At 40.4% G+C, this 23413-nt stretch overlaps 1 protein-coding gene across 1 annotated transcript; it reads left to right on the forward strand.

Annotated features, from left to right (window-relative positions):
• The first annotated feature begins 4985 nt into the window (after positions 1-4985).
• LOC307265228 (Golgi-associated plant pathogenesis-related protein 1-like) lies at positions 4986-12499 on the forward strand. The gene is made up of 7 exons (XM_080046871.1): positions 4986-5034; positions 10359-10470; positions 10685-10711; positions 10880-11089; positions 11459-11536; positions 11849-11992; positions 12369-12499. Exons 3-7 carry the CDS (start codon positions 10705-10707, stop codon positions 12371-12373), a joined length of 444 nt encoding a protein of 147 aa, XP_079902997.1. The 5' UTR covers positions 4986-5034; positions 10359-10470; positions 10685-10704; the 3' UTR covers positions 12374-12499.
• The last annotated feature ends 10914 nt before the right edge of the window (positions 12500-23413 follow it).

The raw sequence follows: 23413 nt of genomic DNA on the forward strand, positions 1-23413 counted from the left end.
AAATTAAAGGTGCTGTAAGCGGAATGGTCAGTTTAGCTAACTTCCTGTCAGTTACAGTTAGCAGTCCCCTCGCTCGTCCCTACGTCACCACATTAATGCACTGCGGTCTTCAAGAAGCGAGTTATCTAGCATCATCTCAGATCCATAAGTGTGATAAAACATGATAAAAACCATCAAAACAGACATTGGGAAGGATTTTTACCTGCTCCGCCATTGTAAGCGCACACACATTGTCGCTCTGCACATGCACCGGCAGTGAGACGGGTGCCGGTTTGTAGCGTTCTCTATTCTGATGGTTATCAGTAGTGGGATCCCTGAAAAGTGTATTTGCCGAGTAGACTACATGCAAAGCGAGTGACTGAGAGATCGGCTTTATAAAACGTGCACCCTATCCCTATATAAGTGATCACTGTATGAATAAAGAGCGATTTAACACTTATATTAACATAAATAAATCGCTCACTTCACCTTCAACAACATCCCTTAAAGGTGAAGTAAGCAGTTTATTTATGTTAATATATCGCTCTTTATTCATACAGTGATCACTTACATAATGTGCGCGTTTCATAAAGCCGATCTCTCAGTCAGCTCCTCTGCATGTAATCGGCAAATAAACTTATTAGAGGATCCCGAAATTTTTATCCAATCACAAGAGAGAACGCTACAAATCGACACCCGTCTCACTCATGGTCTCATTGCCAGTGCACGCCAGAGGACACATCGGTGAATGTTTATGCACCGACAAAGGTGTAGCAGGTAAAAATCCTTCCCAATGTCTGTTATGATGGTTTTTATCATGTTCTATCACACTTATGGATCTGAGATGATGCTAAATAACTCGCTGCTTGAAGACCGCAGTGCATTAATGTGGTGACGTAGGGACAAGCGAGGGGACTGCTAACTGTAACTGACAGGAAGTTAGCTAAAAGAACCCTTCCGCTTACAGCACCTTTAACAGTGGGCCAGCAGGGGGCGTGGTAACATACAGGATACAGTATCTAAAAAGCTGCCACTACACATACAGCAACAACTTGGGACAGACGTTGGGATTTTAACAGTCAAAACATGTTAAAAAACGATATAGAGCTGCTGTCATCAAAGATCATGTGAATGACATATGGCAGTCAATGATTTATTTAAAAATAAATATCACAATTATTCACAATTATAAATTATTCTGCATGCACATTTCACAATTTCATAATAAGGCTTACATCGAAGCAGAAGAACTCTGTTGTCCAGCTACTGTATCTTTTTTTCCACAGACAAGGCTGAAATAGGCTGTAGACTATACACAGTGCATGGGCAACTGAGGGCAGCCCCATTTCCAATTGTTTTTAAATAAACTCAATACACACTGTGCATGGATGTGAACGTGACATGATCAGATAATTTCGGATTGCCTCCCAGATGAACTGATTACATTTTTAGGCTATTAATTATCTAGACCAAAACATTTTATTCCTTTTTTGTATGATAACTTACATTTGCACAATATGATGTTAATATCAAACTAAAAAAAAAAAAATTAAAAAGCTTAGTTCGCTTATGCCTCGGGCCGGCTCTGTACCTGTTACTTGTGTCTGGGTGTCGTTGTGAAAAGTATATGGACCAGACGAAAGAGCAGGTTGGGTACCTTTTGTAGTTCTTCTACATTCTTATAAAGAGGACAGGCTAGTCATTAGTGTGGGCAGGCCTGAAAAGGGCTGATGCTGTAGAAAAAAAGTAGCGATACATTTCTGCTGCTGTAAGATGAAATTAAAAACACTAGGAGAAATGAATACCTAAACACAAGTGTAGACAATGTAAAGTCAATATATGTCACATTCTGGATGTTTACACCCCATGAGGAATGAAATTAAAAGTGTGTATCAAATGATAGTATAGTGTACCACAACCAAGGATTGTATTTCAGCGTGCGTGCACACACGCACACACACACACACACACACACACACACACACGCAATACGGACAGGTAGTGCATCGTGAGGAGATAGGGCCTATTCACTGATTGTGTTCTCTAGAATCACTGGTGTCCCTGCAATCAAGACATCTCTACGTATACAAACATACGTATTTTCTTTTTCAGTTCATTTCTTAGGAACCCTCAGCTCTTTCAAATGAAGAAGGAAAAGGTATTTGGCATCTACATTTTTGTAAAGATAAGATAAGATAAGATTCGGTGGAATAAAATCAAAGGACTGGTTTGATGAGAGGCGGTGCAAAAACAGGACATGAACCTGATCAGCCAGTTACAACTTCACAATGCGTACATCACCTGGACTTGTGCAATAAGTGAAGTGTGCAAGTCTAACCCCTTGTCATAATGTGATGCTGCATGACAAAGAAGATATCTGACTCTCAATTGTCTCATTTTTAACTAATGGCAACATTGGTATACAGTCAGCTTGTGTACTTTGTCTAATTATTCCTTCTGGGACTCTGAATCTGCATCATGGAAATCAATCAGATAGATGTTTATAAAATATGTCAGGTCCAAAACGACCAACAGCAGCATGCCTTTACATTAGTTGACAACAGTAGAGACCAGGATAAAAAATGCTGTATATTTTGCTGAACTGACCCGTTAACCCAACTTTTCTCTGATTTAGTATTCTTACCATTTTATGGCTGCTTATTCATTCCAGGACTGCTTTGGCTTTGCTGCCTCACAGGTTAGATTCTCTGTAAAGACTGCTTCACTTTTAGTTGGTTGAATGACTTACCTGCATAGTATCAAAATGGGTCAGACATGAGCCTTACATTTGGCATTAGATTAACAAGTCATTATGGTATTTCATTCTCCCAAAAGTTCCAAAGACATACGTTTCATGGAGATGAACGCTGGTGTCAAAGGGCCCCATGTGCATGTTGTCCTAGGGCCCCTAACAGGTTCTAGAATCACTAGTATTCTACACATTCCTGCTACACTACCTGTTGTGACATCTGTTTATGAGTGTATGTAAGTAGACATTGTGGAGAAAAGTTATGACTGTTTGCTGCCGTCCTCATGACTGGTATGTTTGTATATGTGTCGCTGTCCTTTTAACTTTTTATTGTGGCTGCCGGTTCGCCCCCAACCCCACCTCCCCTCAAAAGGCATGTCTTTTGCCAGGCCGAATATGGTCTTAATCACCTGTCTGGTTAAATAAAGGTACAATAAATAAATTAGATGTCTGTCAAGGTGTGTGGTGAGTGTGTGCATTTATGTTGTGAGAATCTCACATTTGAATTTTAGACTGTGCAGATAACAGTTAGCACTTGGCTTTAGCACAAGGACTGAGTTATGTGGCAGTAAACATGACAGATGACAGATGCAAATATTTATGTTCTGTCAAATTACAGGCAGTGAGCATTGTTGGGCAATGTCACTCACAGAGCAATCATTGCATCAGAACAAAAGTTGACAACTCACAGTCCACGCAAGAGACACGTCAAAACAGGTCCTTGTCAGTCGTCTGCATGCAAATCCTATCTTCAGGCAGCATGACCATAAAAACCAAATGCAGGAGACAGATATTTACATAAGGATTTTGAAGGATACATTTTTATATTCAAGATTTAAGAGTCATGAACACAAGAATAAGAGGTGCAGTAGTCTGCACTGGAATGATTGAGTCTCATGCTCTTGTTAAAAATGTAATCAATACATATAAAATAATACATATAATATAGCTACTGTATACTGTATGTTAAAAAAAGTTGTTTTAAATGTAAAATGTTAATTACATTTAGTGCTGACATTTACAGTATGTAGTTTAACTCACAGTTTGAATATTTGCCTTGAAGGAATCTAGTTGCTTCCGAGGTTTTGGGATGTGTTGTTCTCAAAATAAATATGAATTTGCTCTGCCAGAAATTGTAGAAACCTTGAGCTCTGCATCCATTTAATGTGAGATAGACCATTAAAGGGTGACATAATTGGGGTTTGATACCTTTTTGTAACTTGTGTGTATGAATTTTGGGAAGAATGTGGAACCCATTTTTAAAAATTGTGCCAAGCAATTGTAAAAAAAAAAAAAACAGATGGATACCTTTTTTGTTTCTGATATTTTCTTTTGAAGAGTCCCTGTTATGCGTTTCTGTCTTTTCTCACCTATACATGTTATTATAATGTTGTGTGGTCATGTTGAACGATACCAAAGTGTCAAATAATGATATAAATGCATTTAGATGTGTGCCCTGCAGACAGGGGTTAGCTTTTGACAAGATAATTACTCTGTTAATGTTCCTGAGGCAAAACCAGGTTCAAATTATACCCTTGACATATGATAACATGTTCACACACCAACCAAGGTACAACAATATGCGAATTTCAAACAAGCTAAATGTCACATACCAAACATGTACAGTAGACCAGACCCATGTGTTACAAGATCAGGAGCTTGTCAGTTTACTTTAGCAGCTACGAGCAGCTTCTTCCTGTATGGTTTCACCACCCCAGATACCAACTTTTTGTTGGTGGAGTGGATGATCTATTCGTTTGGCAAAAACAAAAACTTTCCTCAACACAGCGGTCCACTTATTATCTAAAATGATCTGTGTGAGATCATAACACTGTAACCTTTCGTAAGGTAGAGGTATCTAGGACAATTTCCTGCATGCCGAGAAATGTTGGGCATATCATTTAAACAATGGAACTGATGCCAAGAGATGTGACAAAGCACAAGTATTGTAATTGGCTTAAACATCTTTATTAAAACAGTTATTATATTCGGTTGTTGATTGGTCTATGAATTTCAAGGAAACAGAAATAAAGGGAACTATTATTATCCAGAAGATTGTTAAATGAAATGCAGCCGAAAAAATGATTGCATTGACTTAAAGTTACGAATGGTAAATTGATTATTGTACAGTTGAAAACAGATAGAAGAAAAACATGATGAAAATGTGTGATATTTAAAAAATAAGCTGAGTGGTTGTGTGTCAATTTCTAAAGCAGAAGTAGTGTTTTGATCATTTCAGCTCACTTCCTGTCAGTGACTGCAGTTAGCAGTCCCCTCCTTCACACCTGCAGTGATACATCGGATCCGTAAGTACAATAAAACATGATGATAAAAAAACATAAAAACAACCATTGGGAATTATTTTTACCTGCTCTGCCATTATAGCCATAGGTAAACATTCATTTCTGTACGTTCACGGATAGAGGTTTCTGCGTTCTTTGTAGAGTTCACTTTCATGATTGGATAAAGGGTTGTGGGATACCAGAAACGTTTTAGAAAAGTGATTTAGAGAGTTGTGTTCAAAACCGCACACACTGTAACAGATTGCTGTTTGAATATAGAGTGATGTAACTCGTACATCACCAAAAATATATATTACTTTTGCCTTAATTAATGTCCTGAGGAAGTTGACTCATACTGAACTTGCCAGAAAGGAGGAAGTCAAAGGTCCTAACACGGTCTTCACCAATTTTGAAGCAACATCCTAAGCAGATTCAACTTGAGGTTACTGAAACAGGAAGTATACGTCCACATATTGTATTCACTAGAAACTGTCCAGGATGTGTGTTGCTTGACGCACAGACAGGAAGCAAACAAAGGAGTATAGCGGACTAAATTAAAAGATAGAATGTCAGTTAGTCCTTGGCCGACCCTTGTGTTCTGAAGCTTGCTACTGTATCGACCACATGGGCAGCCACATGGGCAGCTTAACAACGCAGAAAGGAGTTTCATTCTAACATTCACCTGAAACTAGACAAGCCAGCCAACTGAAAAACTGACCACTTCCACCCAGCTGAAGAATTATAAATCTGTATGGTGAATCACCTTTTGCTCTTTCTGCCACTACTCACTGAGGACTTGTAAAAAGATTTTTCTGACTTTGGAAAAGGTTGGGAATTTCTGCAGGATCCAATGGTCCGGCACCAATGAAATAGTTATTGGGCCCATATGACAATGAATGTATTTCCCAATGGATGCAGTAATCTTTTTCGTAAACTGTCAACATTTACAGAAGTTAACTTAACGTTAACTGGCATGGCAGATGTAGTATTTGACTCAGGTGCTATTCAGTCAGGTGCTATATCAGAGGAAACAGGGTTGACATCAGGACGAAGGCAGGTAGAAGCTAGGTGAATCTCCTTGCCACCAGCTTAAACTATTTTCAGTAATACTTAATTGGGTAATACCCATAGGTTAAAGCATTGGACCCTGTAATTCGGCAAAACTCATAGTATTCCCACATAGGACTCATTCCCTACCCAGTAGGCAATAGGCAATCCATTGGTTTCCTGCTGAGAACCATGCCCCCAGATTTAGAGCTGCAGATCCTCATCCCAGCCACTTCACACTTGGCTGCAAACTGCTCCAGTGGGTGCCGAAGGTCTCAGAATGGTGAGGCCATCAGGACCACATCATCTGCAAAAAGCAGCAAACTCCTCCCACATCTGCTGCTTTGCCTCTGTCCCAGCAGAGGCTTCTGCCCTTTTGGCATGTTGGGACCTCTCCACAACCTCTAGAGTCCCTAGGGATAACATATCTCTGAAGGACTCCTTCTTCATTTGCAAGGTTTCCCTGACCACCGGTGTCCACCACAATGTTCGAGGATTATCGCCCCTGTATGCACTTAGACCTTGACATCACATCTTTAGCACTGGGAGCTTTGCGCATCGCCCACTTGGGTTCTATGAACCCAGCCTCCACAGATACGCCAGAAAAGCTCCACCGGAGGTGTGAGTTGTAGATCGCTCAGAAAGGGGTCTCCTGCAGACATTCTCAGTTCTCCTGCACTACATGTTTGGGCTTACCAGGTCTGTTCAGTCTCACCCCATCCCCGATATGCTCCCCAACAAGAGCCCAATGCAGGACTCCACTCAAGGCTGAACACTTTAAGCTGGTGTTTGGGGCACATGCACAGACGACAGTCAGAGTCAACCCCTGTCCAGGAGTACGGTTCCAAAGCAGATACTGCGTAGAGGTGAGCCCTAGCAGATCTAACTGGTAGCATGTCCCCACAGAGAGGTGATGTTCCACATTCCCAGAGACCGCCCAAGTCTGGTCTGTCAAGGCCCCTGGCCTTCACTGCCACCCGTATGGCAGCAGACCTTACCCCAGTGAGTGCCATTGTTTATTCGGTCTATAACTGACAGGGCTCCATTTAAAACCATGCCCCTCTGCCCTCGCTAACGAGCACTCCTTCTTAACCTGGCTCAAGTAAGGGGACCCTCGCTTCCTCCGGGCAGTGCCACTCCTCCCCTTCCACGATCTGCCAGTCAGTCTTCGTTCCTACTCTCACCTATGGTCACTAAAGCTGAATCATGAGCAAAAGCAATAGATCACCGATATAAGCAGTGGAAATGGGTTTTCTCAGGAGTTTGGCCCCCTTGGGCGCCTCCCTTGGGAAAGGCCACGGGAAAGACCCAGGACTACGCAGAGATTTTATATCTCCACATGGCCCTGGGAATGCCTTGTGATCCCAGAGTCGAAGCTGGATAATGAGGCTGGGGAAAGGGATGTTTGGTGTCCCCTGCTGAAGCTGGAACACATAATTGTCCACAGCCAATCGTAGCACAGGAGGGAGTCATTGCAGTTCTTGCTGTTGGAAGGAAAGACTGTCTGTACCGGTCAGTAGAGTGAGCCTCCCAAAAAAAACTGGGAGGTGCTGTCTGACCACTGTGTCCCAGGGCAGTCCTGAGCACAGAGCCAGCCTTCTATATCACTTTGTTATGTTTCTCATAGTCACTGGCTCTGATGATGCTGCCCAAACAAATGGCTGCAAATAAATAGTCCACTCCACGACTGGTAGAAGATAAGCAACATCTTGTGGCACACATCGAAGGATCTAAGCTTCCTCACAAAGTACAGTCTGCTGTTCCTTTCTGTAGAAAGCCTACATTTCCACTCCAGACAGGCAGGGCCGCCCATAAGGGGTAGAAAGTGGGAAGGCTTTCTAGGGCCCAGTCACTTGGGGGGCCCATGGTCTTTGGAAGCCAAGAACCTAACTAAGCTAAACTTTATTTTTAGATTTTTAGATATTTATGTCAATATCTATTCAAAGTTGGGTGTTTACACAGAGCCGCGGCTCTGCTTAGGGCCATTTAAAAAGCAGTAGAAAAGCAGAAATGTTCAAAATGTTTCAGATTGAGCACAGCGGAGTGTAACTGTTTCAAACATTATCCATCCTAACCCTTTGTGTGCCAAATGGTGACAAGATTGGGTTTTGATATTAAACAGTTTTGGCTGGATTATATTTCCTGAGTCGTTCCTGCTCACGGAAAACACATACCTGCTACTTGTGTCTATGTGTCGTTGTGAAAAGTATTTGGACCCCATGAAAAAATATCTTTTGTAGTTATTCTACATTAGTTACTCTGTAATTTTCCTGAGTCTAAATTCTCTCTCCCCATAACGTACATTCTTGTGAAAAAGAATTTCCCTTTGGGGACTATAACTTCTAAAGGCTTTGACATAAGTCTTCAGGATGACCCGGCCAGCCAGGTCTGACCAGTTTTTCAGAAACCTGGCCAATTGACCAGCCAGCCACCCGGGTCCTACCACAATGAAGCTGACGAGCAGCATCATCCTGTTTTAATTATTGCCGTAACCACCAAGGTCCTGCTTTCTGTATTGTTTCTAAAAATTAAAAATTAAAATTGACCTAAAAAAGTTCGATTTGAGTTCAAAGATTAAGAACTTTTTTTGTAATGATTTCAGTGCTTTTGCAGTGATGAGAGGAGAATGAACTAGGCCTAAATGTTGCAACCAAACAACATGTTGCAAGCCAACTTTATAGTTTTGAGGGTTGGTTGGCTTGGTTATTCATGTAGAGAACCGCCTTTTTTCCATTTGTGTGTGAAGAATTTGTTGTTGATGTTGTTTTTTAAGTGTTATTTATTTCAACAATACCACCAACAGATTTCAAATGATTTAATGTCATGTGCAGAAATACAAAAAATTGCAATATTTGGTGCAGTCAATTAGTGTAAATGTATCTTATACCAGAAACTAGTAGCATAGAAAACGTGCAAATTGTGAAAAAACGGTTTGCTTTAGTGAATACTAAAGAAGAACAATGTCTCTGTGTGAACTGATTATTTTGTAGAGATCTGTTGATCTGTTAAACAATTGTGTGAGTGTAAGGGCATCAAAATAAATTGGTATGCTGGGCTAAGTCAGAAATGTGCTACTATTTTAAAATAATAATGAGCCCTTGCTCTCCCAACTGTCCCTGCAAGTCCCTGGTTGATAAGATAGTTAGTCTCTCTACAAATACATGTATGTGTTTATTGAGGGATGAGCGCACTCACACTCATTGTTGATAGGAGTAATGGATAAGGGGGGCCCATTGACTGGAAGTTTTCAGGGGCCCAGCCATTTGTGTGGGCAGGCCTGCAGACAGGATAATAAAAATAATTGCAATGTACAGTATTTGAGTAAACACCAGGTTGCCTGCAACACAAAATAGAACATGTATTGCCAGGTTCTGTGGTCCAATGGTGCAAACATAAAAACATAAAATTAACATTGACATTGAGAACATATTTAAAGGCAAGTCAAGTGTAGAGTGAGCCCGCACTGTAGCATCATGTCTCCATTATTAGGACAATATTCGTCACATTACAACATATATTTCTCCCCTAATACGATCCATTTGATTCTGCAGTCTGCTGTTTGTCTGTTATTAATATGGGCATCATTTTGTTAAAACCACTCAACATGCCACTGTAGCCTATCTCTACCAGACAGGAAGAAATGTGTCCTTTTCCAGGGAACTTCACTAAAACCTGTTTGACAGGGCTCTCTGTTAACATGCTTTTGGCACAGAATATTTCTGCTTCTCTTCACCTGACTAACCTAGTCACAGAGGCTGCTACAGGATTATTTAAAGATTGTTTTAAATGGTCTGGTGCCTTCTTATTCATCAATGCATTTACTCAAACTCCAGTCAAAGCACTTAAGTCATCCAATCAAATGGTCCTGGATGTTCCCACCAGAAACAGAGGTGGCCAAGCCTTTGCAGTGATTACCCCAAATTTGTATTTGTTGGCTTTCAGTGTTGGTTTGTCTTGTATATTTGTTTATGTATTTTATCCATTTTATCCAAAGCACTTTGGTCTTTTTTGGTGGTTTTTAAATGTGCTAAATAAATACATTTAAAAAAATTGCTAAGAAACAACGTCTTATTTAAGCAATGGCCTGGTAGGAGGTGAACGACCTCCTGGGGGGAAAGGGGAGAGGGAGAGACCAACATGCTGCCATTATCTCCAGATGAACAGTCAAATGAGCAAAACCCTACACTTAACATAAAAACAGGAATATCCTGCTAACAACAATACTATGCAACATTTTCAAAAAGGAGTATAAGGGAAATATTTACAGGCTATGTCTGGGTGTTTGTCTCCTCCTACTATAGATGAAAGGGAAGAACCCGGCTCCTGTATATAAAGACTGGCTCCAGGGAAGAAGAAGGAACCATATCTTTACAGGACATCCCTCTGGGCCTTAGGAAAACACAACTGAAGCAGGTATGAGATTACTGCAGTCACATTTGTGTTTACTGCGTCTAGATAACTGTATGAAAGGAAGCCTTTCATCACCACCACACTGTGCCTGAGCACCTTTCTAATGTTTTTCTTCTGAATATTGGTGAATTTGCTATCCTTTGTAGATGATTTTCCAATTTGTTGAAAGTGTATTTGTTGATTCATTATTTTTAACTCTGTCCTGTTTTCATTCCAGCCTTTGTTACAGCATCTACAATGGCAAGTAAGTGCTTTTAAGTGCTCACCGGTAGTACACTGAATGCATCATCATTGTGCAGCTTTGTATTGTCACCAGACATTTTTTCAGTATACTTCTATCTAGTCTACTTTAATCCAAAACATGTTTCCTTTAGGCACTAGCCATTCAATTGATAATGTCTTGTTTTTACAGGTGAAAGTGTTAAGCAGGAGTACCTGGAGACCCACAATGCCTACAGGGCCAAGCACAATACACCACCACTGACCCTCAGCAGTGAGTTGAATGCCATTGCTCAGAAGTGGGCTGATCACCTGCTGGCCCAGAAAGCCATGCAGCACAGCGATACCAAAGACGGAGAGAATATCTACTATATGGGCAGCTCCAGAACCATTACACTGACAGGTGAATTCAATTCACATCCTTTTATCAAGTTATTTTTCTTCAACATCTGGCCTAGTCACTCGGAAAACTTTCCAAACCCCATTTCGAATTTGTCACTCTATAGGAAATGACCACGCATCTGTAGATGTGATTAAAGGATCGATAGGCTTTCATGAAATTATTTTTACATATGTAAAGACACTAATCATGTATTTGCCATTGCAGTTAGCTATCCTTTGACTTTTTTCGACCAGTGAAATTTCACTCAAACACTGAGATTATATCTGTATGCAGACCAGGTCTGTTTAGACTATAGTATTGAAACTCCTACAGCAAATTCAGATGTTCAAATGATGTTGATTTGACGCTTGTGTTTTTTTCGTGGTTAAGGGAAAGAGGCCGTAGACTCTTGGTACAGTGAAATCAAGGACTACCAGTGGAGCAGCCCTGGTTTCAGCTCGAATACTGGTAAGTCATGTGATGATTTGCATATAGGCACCCCATCTGAAATGTGTCAATGAGAGAAAAAGTAATAACATACAGCACATGTGTATAGCTGCATTGTTAAATATTTCAACTTGACAATTGAGGCCTACTGTATTCTTAAGAACAAAATAAGTGACTCATTTCTCATGTTGCTCTGTCATAAATTAGTTGAAGTGGGAAAGACTACAATATAACGAACAATACAGCACTTGAAGAAGGTGTCTGTCTTATCTCGCAGGTTAGAAACATAGCACCACACATTGAGCTTACGCTGTTGGGTTTTTGTTTCTGCAGGTCATTTTACTCAGGTGGTGTGGAAAGGCAGCACTGAACTGGGCCTGGGCGTTGCATCTGATGGCAACACAGTCTTTGTGGTTGGCCAATATCGGGCCGCTGGCAACATGCAGGGAGACTTCGAAGGAAATGTCCTCCCACTAGGTAACACGTTATAACAATTTTGCATATTGTATTGTTTGATTCCAAGGAAGCAGGGCTGAACTTCACAATATTGAAAACACCATTCAAGATCATTGCCCAGACCAGACGTCATTTAAAGGCTGCACAATTGCACCTTCAAGTGATGTCAATTTATAGTTGTGTCCCAATAAGAACTAATCTATGATATAATGTGTTGCAATAGTATAGTTGTGGTTCACTTAGTTTTTTGTAGTGTTCACACTTAGCCAAAACTTTTAGCATAACCATACCATACCACAACATACATCAGACTTCATCATTTTTCCTGATGCTCATGCTTGAGCTTTGTCTGTAGAACACTTACACACCTCACTATTCTTTACTGTAACTTTTCCAGCATAAAGGCTGTGCATTTTACAGCTGGCAGACAGGCGGGCGGAACAGACAACGCCTCCAGCAAGAGCCCGAGGCAAAAGCAAAGCTGCACACTGCTGTAGAAGACCTGGAACCTCCCTACACACACACACATATAGGATTGTTAAATGTGTTTGCATTGTAAATGAGTAAATCAGCTATTTTCAATAAAAACACGTTGCCTCATAAACTTGTTGTGATGCGTTTGATATAATGTTTGTCAATCAATATGAACATGGTGTTATCAGTTAATACTGTATGTATGTTAAAAAATAGGTGAGAAAATCTCATCTGCAGCATAAACAATTAGATTTATTTAGTTTGGGAAGTGAACCCAAACTGGAGGGGGCAAATTTGCTTTAGCGCCCCTAGCTGCAACGCAAAGAAATTACAAATTGAACTGATATCAAATGTATACACTTCATGGACAAGTATGTACTATTCAATGAACACCTCTTGTGTTCTGGTGAAATGTGGCCGATTTCAAAGTTTTCTGTCTTTACAATGCAGTTAACTTAATCCTATTGTCATGAGGTTCCATGTGCACACTGGGCCTCTGAACACATAAAAAAGGGTGATATTATTCATTAAGCTTTGGGTGTTTTATTTATCTTTGTTACACTCATGGTGTACCCGGTCAAAAATGATTTTGAATCACAAAATCAAAATAATTCTCAGAGGATAAGTGAGCAATTTCCTTTATTTCACTTGAAATAAAATGTTAATTTCTAAGTTATAAATCCAAGTCGGACTTTTGTGAAAATGTTGAGTTGAACGCATTTCTTCCTGGAGTTGCAGGCTACATGTTTCGAAAGTAAGCTAATAAAAAGCTGGAGCATAATCAGTTTTAAACATGGTTTCCCCTTTCCATAGCGCGCACACACACACACACACACACACACACACACACACACACACACACACACACACACACACACACACACACACACACACACACACACACACACACACACACACACACACACACAGGCTTTCCTTTTCAGGCACTGCATTGACATGAAATGAGGTAATTGACGCGTCATTTCACCCTGTCTGAGACCGATTGCGTGCAGCTTACTAAAAAAAAAAGGCATTCCGCTTACTTCACAGTGTTACTTCTGAAGAATCACAGAGCAGAGAAATAACAACTGTTAAATGTAATAAATACTAGCCCTTTATTCCTTGGTCTGACACTGTCCCATAACACGACAGTCTCCATAGGAATAATTTTAGTTTTGGGTCACATCAAATTGAAACTTATCTTGATTGAAGATGATCATAAATACCAATATAAACTTATTAATTACAAAGCCTGTGCTGTTTGTGAATATTTCTGACAAATGTGAAGGGAACTGTGCAGCAGCTTTAGTGAACCTGCAGCAACATCCATATGTGACACCTGTTACTCAAAAGAAACCAGCACCAAATATTTGACATAACCAAGTAAACCTCATAATAAATAATAATAGCCCATATAGTGAACTTAAGTTGCAACCTGTGATTATACAAGGCTTCTTGTATAGGTTTCTTTTGTTAAGTTTGCTAACCTGTTCATCTCTTTTCGCAGCACAGCCCTCAGGTAAAGCACACCTGGCAATTTGCACAAACAATTGCACATTGGTTCATTGTTTAAAAATGTGCATTGTGCTCATTTCCCATCGAGCCCCCTTCTGGCCTACCATTTTAATTATCCGTGGTCGGTTCTCTGCATGTCATTCCTCTCTTTGCCCCATTTCAACTCCAAACCTTTCTTATAAAGGAACAAAACACCAAACAAATATACGTATGTATTGTATATAATACTTATTATTATACATTTTATTAGGAGCCATACAGCAGTCGAAACTATCGCAAATGTATCCAGTCACACATATGAGCTTTTCAGGACTACATTTGGTTTCACATTGGAAAAGGAAAAAATAAATCTCTTTCGTGTTAGATAATAAGTAGCCTGTATGCTTGGGAGGAATGTTGTCACAACCTAAAAAGTGTTGGCTTATTAAAACTGACAACCTTCCGTAATACACCCTGGGGAACTGCAGCCCACCATTATGGCTACCTTATCAGATTGTATATAAGGAATGCCCTGAAAGCAGGCTACATTGAATGCTGGTATACCCACATTAGGTAAGTGTAGTGAATTAGCACTCATGGAAATACACAGTGTATCAGGAGAGGATGTTGCTGTGATAAGAATGAATGTATTTTTTGCTTTGTCTCTGTCCAGGTATATGGAGCACATGCTATTCTTTGAAAACTACAGCAACAAATATGTGACCATTTCAGATTGATCATTTACGAGCTGCACATGATATGAGTTCTTTGCTTACGACACTGAACATATAACATTGTCATCTTATGATCATATTCAGATGTGACTGATTAGCCTAATATTTAAAAGGAGGAGACTGTATGAAATACTCTGCTGGTCCTCACCTTAAACCCTGGCTTTGTCTGACATATACTGCCCCCTTGTGGCTGTTCTCAGAAATATGTCTTTTCTTTGGATTCAAAGATATCTAGATGGTTTATTTCCATATGCATAACAACTAAAGCAGCAGTCGTTGGCAATGACATTCTTAAGTCCCAGGCTCCTCTCAACAATGCAGTATAGAAGAAGAAAACGTAGAAGTGAAGAGAGCAACACCTGAGACACAAATAAACACAAAAGTAGAGCAAGGACACAGTGCAGATAAAAAGTGTGATACGGTGGACCATATCAATAGCAAAATACAAAAGGAAGTTACATTACATGTAGAAGAAATAGAATATGGAAGTAAATAATAAAAGTAATAACTGTACAGTTCTTAAATATGATACTGTGTGTGTGGTAGAATAATGTTTGTTCAAATTAAAAAGCTCCCCCTCGCTGACCATGTGAATGCAGACATGAAGGGAACCTGGTTGAATCCTTCTAACGTTGAGGTTGTTCTTTGATCCCACTGCTATTGTGGGTTTTGGAATAGATCACATAAAGAGAATGAATCCAATAAGCACAATGAAGCGTTCATCTAAGTTCCTCTGTGTTGTGGTTTAGACTTTTGTATCAGCAGCTGCTCAACATTCATTCCTCCCTTCCTGTCACAAGTAATGTGTTCGGAGATCTGGAGTTTGTGTAGCTCCAGTTAGAAAACCACCAGCTTATGACCTTTTGAGGAGGTACCCAATAGGAGTACTGGTTTGGATTCTGGCTGTTGCATTTTAAATGATCTGCGGCAGCTTCCCTATTGTTTGTTTAGGCAATAGCAAATAGTGCAGTGAGGTAGTTAAAGGTGGCTGGAGTACATGAGTCAACTCCTTTTTTCAAATCACGTGTTTCATCATGTGTTTTTCAAGTGATATCTTTTTTTATTTAAGCTTTATTGTAGATATTGTCAGTGAGATGTGGGGTCGTATTTTCAAGACAAAGCGAGTTACAGACGGACCTGACAGTCAATAAAGACAAAAGCCTTTTTAACATGAAGGCCGGCTACAGATAAAAAGTAGCTTAGCCTTCTGGATTTTTTGAATCCATGTATAATCATGTGTTTTGTTCATTTGCACTGTCCCCTTCTTAAACAGACATAATTGAATTTAATTGAAAACGCTGCCATAGTTAAGTGGCTGATGGGGCTTTCAGTCAATGTTCAGTGCTTAGAGGTAACTGAGCTTCCTGGCACTAAATGTATTGCAGACACAGCAGTGACTCAAATTGTGCAAATACATTTCCTGTCCCTTATTAAAACCACATTTCCCATAAACCCCAGCTGCTTCCTGATCCCTCCCCCATGCCGTCATCCTCACATGATGGGAGTGAGGTTTAAAGCCTCCAGCTGCCAGGAACGCTGCAATGCAGCCCTCAGGCCAATAGAGGCAGCCATGTCTTTTTGCTGAAAACATTTGGGCGTAATAGTTATATAATATAATACCAGATAGGCCTACATGCTGGTGGCAAGTTTAAGCTCATCACAAAAACACATGGTGTCAATGTAGTCAGTAAATAATCCCCAAAACACACTGAATCTGTTCCCAGAGATGTATAGGCCAGACAAGACAATAGAGGAGTAGAGTAGAATGGGAGCCTCCCTCCTGTGAAGCCAGCTGGGCCTGAAACAACGCCCCATTCAGCATCAGGGGGTGTTATACTGAAAGCCGTGACCTAACCTAGTCACAGAGGCTGCTACAGGATTATTTAAAGATTGTTTTAAATGGTCTGGTGCCTTCTTATTCCTCAATGCATTTACTCAAACTCCAGTCAAAGCACTTAAGTCATCCAATCAAATGGTCCTGGATGTTCCCACCAGAAACAGAGGTGGCCAAGCCTTTGCAGTGATTACCCCAAATTTGTATTTGTTGGCTTTCAGTGTTGGTTTGTCTTGTATATTTGTTTATGTATTTTATCCATTTTGTTTTGAGCTGTAAAGCACTTTGGTCTTTTTTGGTGGTTTTTAAATGTGCTAAATAAATACATTTAAACTTGAACTAACCTAGATCCCAATGGGTAACCCAGAATGAGCAGTACATGCTGCCATTATCTGCAGATGAACAGTCAAATGAGCAAAACCCTACACTAACAATATGCAGCATTTTCAAAAAGGAGTATAAGGGAAATATTTACAGGCTATGTCTTGGTGTCTGTCTCCTCCTACTATAGATGAAAGGGAAGAACCCGGCTCCTGTATATAAAGACTGGCTCCAGGAAAGCAGAAGGAACCATACCTTTACCTGACATCCCTCTGGGCCTTAGGAAAACACAACTGAAGCAGGACTAGGTTAGTCAGACAAAACAATAGAGGGTAGAGAATGGGAGCCTCCCTCCTGTGAAGCCAGCTGGGCCTGCAGCAACGCCCCATTCAGCATCAGGGGGTGTTACACTGAAAGCCGTGACCCATCAGATTGTGTGACAATAGAGGACACTGTTCTTATTCATAGACTGATTTCAATAGACTGTATAATCAACCCAGTCTCACAGTGAAATGGTTAATAACGACGATGGTCCACAGCTCATAACGTAGTACTTTGACAAAAACAGCCCTGCCATTATGAGATTATTAGGCTACGTTTCTTAACAATTTAAATGATTGTGCTGTGGCCCAAGCCCAACGTATAGCCTCATACACATTTCACTGTAAGACTGGGTTGGTTAATCACATAAAAAACTTGACAATCTTGGATTTCAGTGCCAATTCTGTGTAACTACTATACGTTTTGTGCTGGGATCAACGTTTTAACCTAGCCATATTTCACTATGAGACTGGGTTAGGGTCACACATTCTGATGGGACACAGCTTTCAGTGTAACATGGGCACTGTTTGGCAGATCCATGCGGGATGGGGGGGCTTCCCCTGGAGCCCACTGACCATGGGGCTCGGTCATGGGCTCGGTCAGTATGCTGTGGGGCTGTGGCTCTGCATAGCTCGCTCATGACTGTCTGGCTGTATTAGCATCAAATAGACTTCCTGACTCAACTCTCTAGGGAGCATGCTAAACAGGCACAGCACTCTTAAAGGCACACAACACATAGTAAATGCTAGGGAGGGAAATCAATGCAGAGATGCCTTTCTCCCTCTGTATTATTCAGGCCAAGTATGTGTGTATGGCTTATCTGGCCTTCATCTACATTTCCTGTCGATGGGAGGCTCTCTTTTATCGTCAATACATTTGCTAACAGAATTGTAGGTTGTAATACATTCATTTGTATTACCGGTATCAGCATAAGCTGGTAATTTTACAACCAAAATACCCATAATAGTGCAAATACTCAACACTGCCATTGGGTTGTCCTAAGAAGGAATGGAGAAATGCATAACTACATGTTTAACGAGCCTACTGTATATGGATGGATGGGATGGATTTATATGGATAGGTAGATAGATAGATAGATAGATAGATAGATAGATAGATAGATAGATAGATAGATAGATAGATAGATAGATAGATAGATAGATAGATAGATAGATAGATAGATAGATAGATAGATAGATAGATAGATAGATAGATAGATAGATAGATAGATAGATAGATAGATAGATAGATAGATAGATAGATAGATAGATAGATAGATAGATAGATAGATAGATAGATAGGTAGGTAGGTAGGTAGGTAGGTAGGTAGGTAGGTAGGTAGGTAGGTAGGTAGGTAGGTAGGTAGGTAGGTAGGTAGGTAGGTAGGTAGGTAGGTAGGTAGGTAGGTAGGTAGATAGATAGATAGATAGATAGATAGATAGATAGATAGATAGATAGATAGATAGATAGATAGATAGATAGATAGATAGATAGATAGATAGATAGATAGATAGATAGATAGATAGATAGATAGATAGATAGATAGATAGATAGATAGATAGATAGATAGATAGATAGATAGATAGATAGATAGATAGATAGATAGATAGATAGATAGATAGATAGATAGATAGATAGATAGATAGATAGATAGATAGATAGATAGATAGATAGATAGATAGATAGATAGATAGATAGATAGATAGATAGATAGATAGATAGATGGATTTATTTAGTTTAAGCTTTTGATTAAGATTGCTCCTCAGCTATAGCTTAGAAAGTCTGCTTTGTCCAATTTTCTATCTAAATATGTTTGCAATGCATTGGTTTTGGTAATAGTGTAAGGTTGCATGTAGGTCGACATGCTGTTTCAGAAACAATATAAATCAGTGGCCTAAATCCAGATACCGGTAATGAGCTTCAATCATACATCTCTGTAACAAGTCTATTCATTCTGATGCTTCCCCTGCGGAGCCAGCCATTGTGTCTCGTACAAAGCCATGCAGCTGAGGAGGGCGTTGCCCACAGTCACGAAACGCTGCAGTTTTGTCCTGACACACTTTGAACGCATCATAATGTGTGTGTCTGTAGCCTGAAAGAGCATTGGGTTTGCGGCAAAATCATGAGACTGAGGCTGAATACTGCTGCAGCGGGGAGCCGGTAACCTGATATGAGAGTGAATCAGTGCTTCTCTATCGCAGACATACTGTACATGAGCACAGCTGTTCCTGTCTGACACCTGTCCAACCATTCCCCACACAATATCTATATAACAGTCTCACACTGGAAGACCCCTGCCTCGCTCAGCTGTTGCATATTGTCCCTAAAAACTGTTTGTCTGTGTGGATTGGTTGAACTATTACTAAGCAGTTCATGTTCTTGATATGATATTTCAATTAAAAAAATCAACTTGGCTCCATTTGTTGCAGTGTATGCGTTGTTGTCATTTGGTTAATCTCGAGGTAACATTCCTTCCCCTTTATTTGAATGCATTTTGCCATATACTCCTGTTTGCATTTTCTCATTACTTACTGAGTTGCATTTTGGAAATACACTACCAGCAGCTCCCTTTGGAGCTACTCAACATCCTTACATTCAATTATTTCCAAATATTATATGTTCTATTCTTTATATCAGATCTCCGCCCTGTTAGCCAATGAGAGTGTTTTCTATCAGGTTTGTAGACATATTTTATTTTTTTATCAAATCACATAACTGGCTAATCTTATTATATAACATAACCTAGGAGCAGGACTGATATGGGTGTGTCTCTCCAAGGCAGCAGCATCTGTTTCCTTCTTGTAATATTGATCTAGCTAGCTCGCTGGAGGCTGAGTGCAGAATGCTGCAGTGTCCTGACAGCTGCTGAGTCATTGCAAGCAGCACCGCTCTTTTACAGGGCGTCACACATAGGCACACTGTGTGACGCTGGACGCTGAACACACAGTGGAAGATGCTAAATCATTATAGCTAGCCTACCGTTCTCATGAAAGACATTAAACAGCAAAAATCTCCTCCTAGTGCGCTGAAAGGTTTTTCAAAGCATTATTACGCTCCAGCTGACCCCCCTCTGTCTGTCCCCACAAACCACTCAACGCACACACATGTACACACGCGCGCACACACACACACACACACACACACACACACACACACACACACACACACACACACACACACACACACACACACACATACACACACAGAGACACACCCAAAGAAAGAGATCAATGAATTATTGATCAGCACAAAAGGCAACAGACTGGGGAGGAACAAAACTGATGGAGATCAAAGAGAGTCCTATACCCACAAAAGCCCAAGAATGTTTGTAACAAAACAATGTCTAACTCTGTGTTATAACTGGGATATGTTCACATGTTTCCCTGCATATTCAAGCTAAATAGGCCATGTCTGCAGTGCTCTCACCAGGGTTTATACATTTAACTATTTACTACCATTGTTACTTTCATTTCATGATGCTAGCATGCCCACAATGACAATGCAACATTTGAGCAAGTATGATGTTTCGAATCACGAATACATCTGGCTAATTATGGTTTTTCAGGAATTCTGTCCTAAACCAAACTGGACCTAATTGTTTACTCGATGATGGCACTATGGATGAAGTGCTGAGGGATCACAAGTGATTACAATTCATACTGAGGGGAACGTGGATATGTGTATCCACTATTCAGCCAGCACACTGACATCCTGAGAGCCAAGCTGCTAGCAAGCCGGGTAAAATTTCAGAATCAGCATTAAAGGGCCAAAATGAGTGTAATATGTGTGTAACAGCCGAATTTAAACCACTCAACCTCACAATTTCCACAGGCCTAAATATCACCCAGGACATAACGCAAAGGCACAGATGCTCACATTATCTTTTCATGCTTTTGGTTACATTTAACAGACAGTGAAAATAAATCTTGAGGCTACAGCATACAGTTATAATTTAAACAGTAGCCCTATTGTGTTTCAAACACTTTTGGGGTCAGATCCATAGAGAAATGCCCGTAGTTATGAAATGAGATAGCATCACATCCACTTTTTTTAAACCTTTTATTTATACTCGAGAGATCATTGAAGGGTGACCCTCATTTCCAATAATGCCGGGTCAACCAGAAAACTCAGTCCACACCGGAAGTAATTTAAACTGTGACAAGCAATGTAAAACAGGTGATAATATAAATATTCGGTGGATATACAGTAGCCCAAGTGCTATAAGCTAACATAAATGCTGGGGAATTTCCCTTTCAGTCCAGCTGCTGTAGGCTAGCCTTTGTTTTAGGCCCTTGCCATTCTGTGCAATATTCAGAACCACCATATATCTCTCTCTGCTATAAAGGCCTATTATGATTATGAAACATTAGCTCATGCAGGGATCTAACCTTTCACTTCCCTGTTGCGGAATTGTTTGGCTCCACAGTTCAAAGTCAGCAGATAACTGATTACGGTCAACTATACACATTTTTGCCTCATAATTTCCTTAAAAAAACAAGGGCCAGTGTGGAGATGGTAATGGCACTCTAAGCTAAGCTGTTCATATTTGCATGACTCATCCCTTCTGTGACATATTGTAGCTGTATGAGCAAAAAGAGGCCTTTGTGTGTGTCAGACAATGCACACACAGTAGAAACAAGGAGCATGACCTACATAATATGATACGCATAGCAGGGGTGTTCTTGTAGTAAAAGAAGAAGAAAAAAAGCCCACGCCCAGGCAGAGGGAATATGAATTCATGATAACAATGTATAGATTTAATGAAACACACTCAATCTATTCATGAACCCCCTGAAAGCCTTAACTACTCTGCACAAGGACTAATCCACATCAAAATGTATGTTATGCATAGATCAGCTATACTGCTGTATCGGCTGGGCAGGTCCATGGAAAGTTTAGCCCTATGAACTATGCACACACAAGTCCACATCACCCAGTGGGAAAACCTAATCGTTATGGCGACAACCACCTGGGAGTGTTCTCCCTCCTTCTCAGTTGTTTGAGGCATGGCGTCCGGTGGCAACTGTATCCACAAGAGCACTGGCATCACAGACACATTCTCACCTGGCATTTAGATGAAGTAGGCTATTATAATAAAGCCCATCTGCCTGTATTCCAAAACTCATCTAGCCTACGGCATAACATATGAAAACACATGTAGGCTATATGGCTTACAGATTTTATTTTTTTCCGGACATTTCTGAGCATGCCTGTGTATATTTTTAATGTTTGAACCTTCCATTGTATCCTCGAAAGCAGCCATGAATCTGCATGCTCTGTTGAAGATTGATACAAGCTGAGTAGGCCTATACATTTAGACTTCACGAAAATCACAGGTTTTGTGTAGGCCAAGGCCTATGGCTTATTTCGGATTCTGAATCAGTCCATTAGGCCTACTAGCCTACATCTCAGGACACTTTTCTGATGGCATCATAATGTTAAAGCCTCAGTCTACTGTTCACTGTTTTCACACCTAAAATGTTAATGTTTTTCAGTATAACTATTTTTTATTTACTTTGACATAACACCACACAAACGTTGTTCATTAGACTTTCTGTAATGAGATGTTATGGCGTTGTAGTTTAAATCATGCAACTTGAAGGCTTAGAAAGCAGCTTTTCATTCTAAACTGTACAGTTCACCACATAGGCTACTGAAGGGGGACTAGTAAGTGAAATTACAGGCTGTTGTGCTTAGCTGGAATGAAAAGCTGTAGACTCCTTGGCCTCAGAGGCACATGACTGAAAATCACATTGTTGTAGCCACACCAGTGACACGTCCTGTTCTCTTGCGACCGTTTCCGCTAGCTAAATTCTGCTAAACTGGACCATTGTATTCTGTTAGTCCGCCACGTGGACTGTGCTAACAGTTTATTGGTGTATTCATTGAAATTATTATTTGTTCTCCTTTCGAAGACGAATTAAAACCTAGAAGCTTGTGGTATATGACAGACGCCCGGGTGCGGCTGTGAAATGCAGAATACAGTAGTCAGTCTCGCATTTCAAGTCCGCCATCATGAGGGAAGTAGGCCAACGTCTACAGATTAGACGGTCACATATTTCCATTTCAGATGAATGTATGTGACTGCCATACGGATTCGACCAATGGCCGAAAAGAATTCGAACATGTGATTGGTTTAAATTTGTGTCTGTAAAGCAAGTGTATGCGAATGAGCCAATAGACATTCGAGCTGAGGAGTAAGGGGCGGGACCACTTGCACTATAAATCTGGCAGTTCAGCCGTTGCTCACGCACATACAGTAAAG

The sequence above is a fragment of the Ammodytes marinus genome (genome assembly GCF_949987685.1).
Source record: "Ammodytes marinus genome assembly, chromosome: 2".
In the NCBI taxonomy this organism is placed as follows: Eukaryota; Metazoa; Chordata; class Actinopteri; order Uranoscopiformes; family Ammodytidae; genus Ammodytes; species Ammodytes marinus.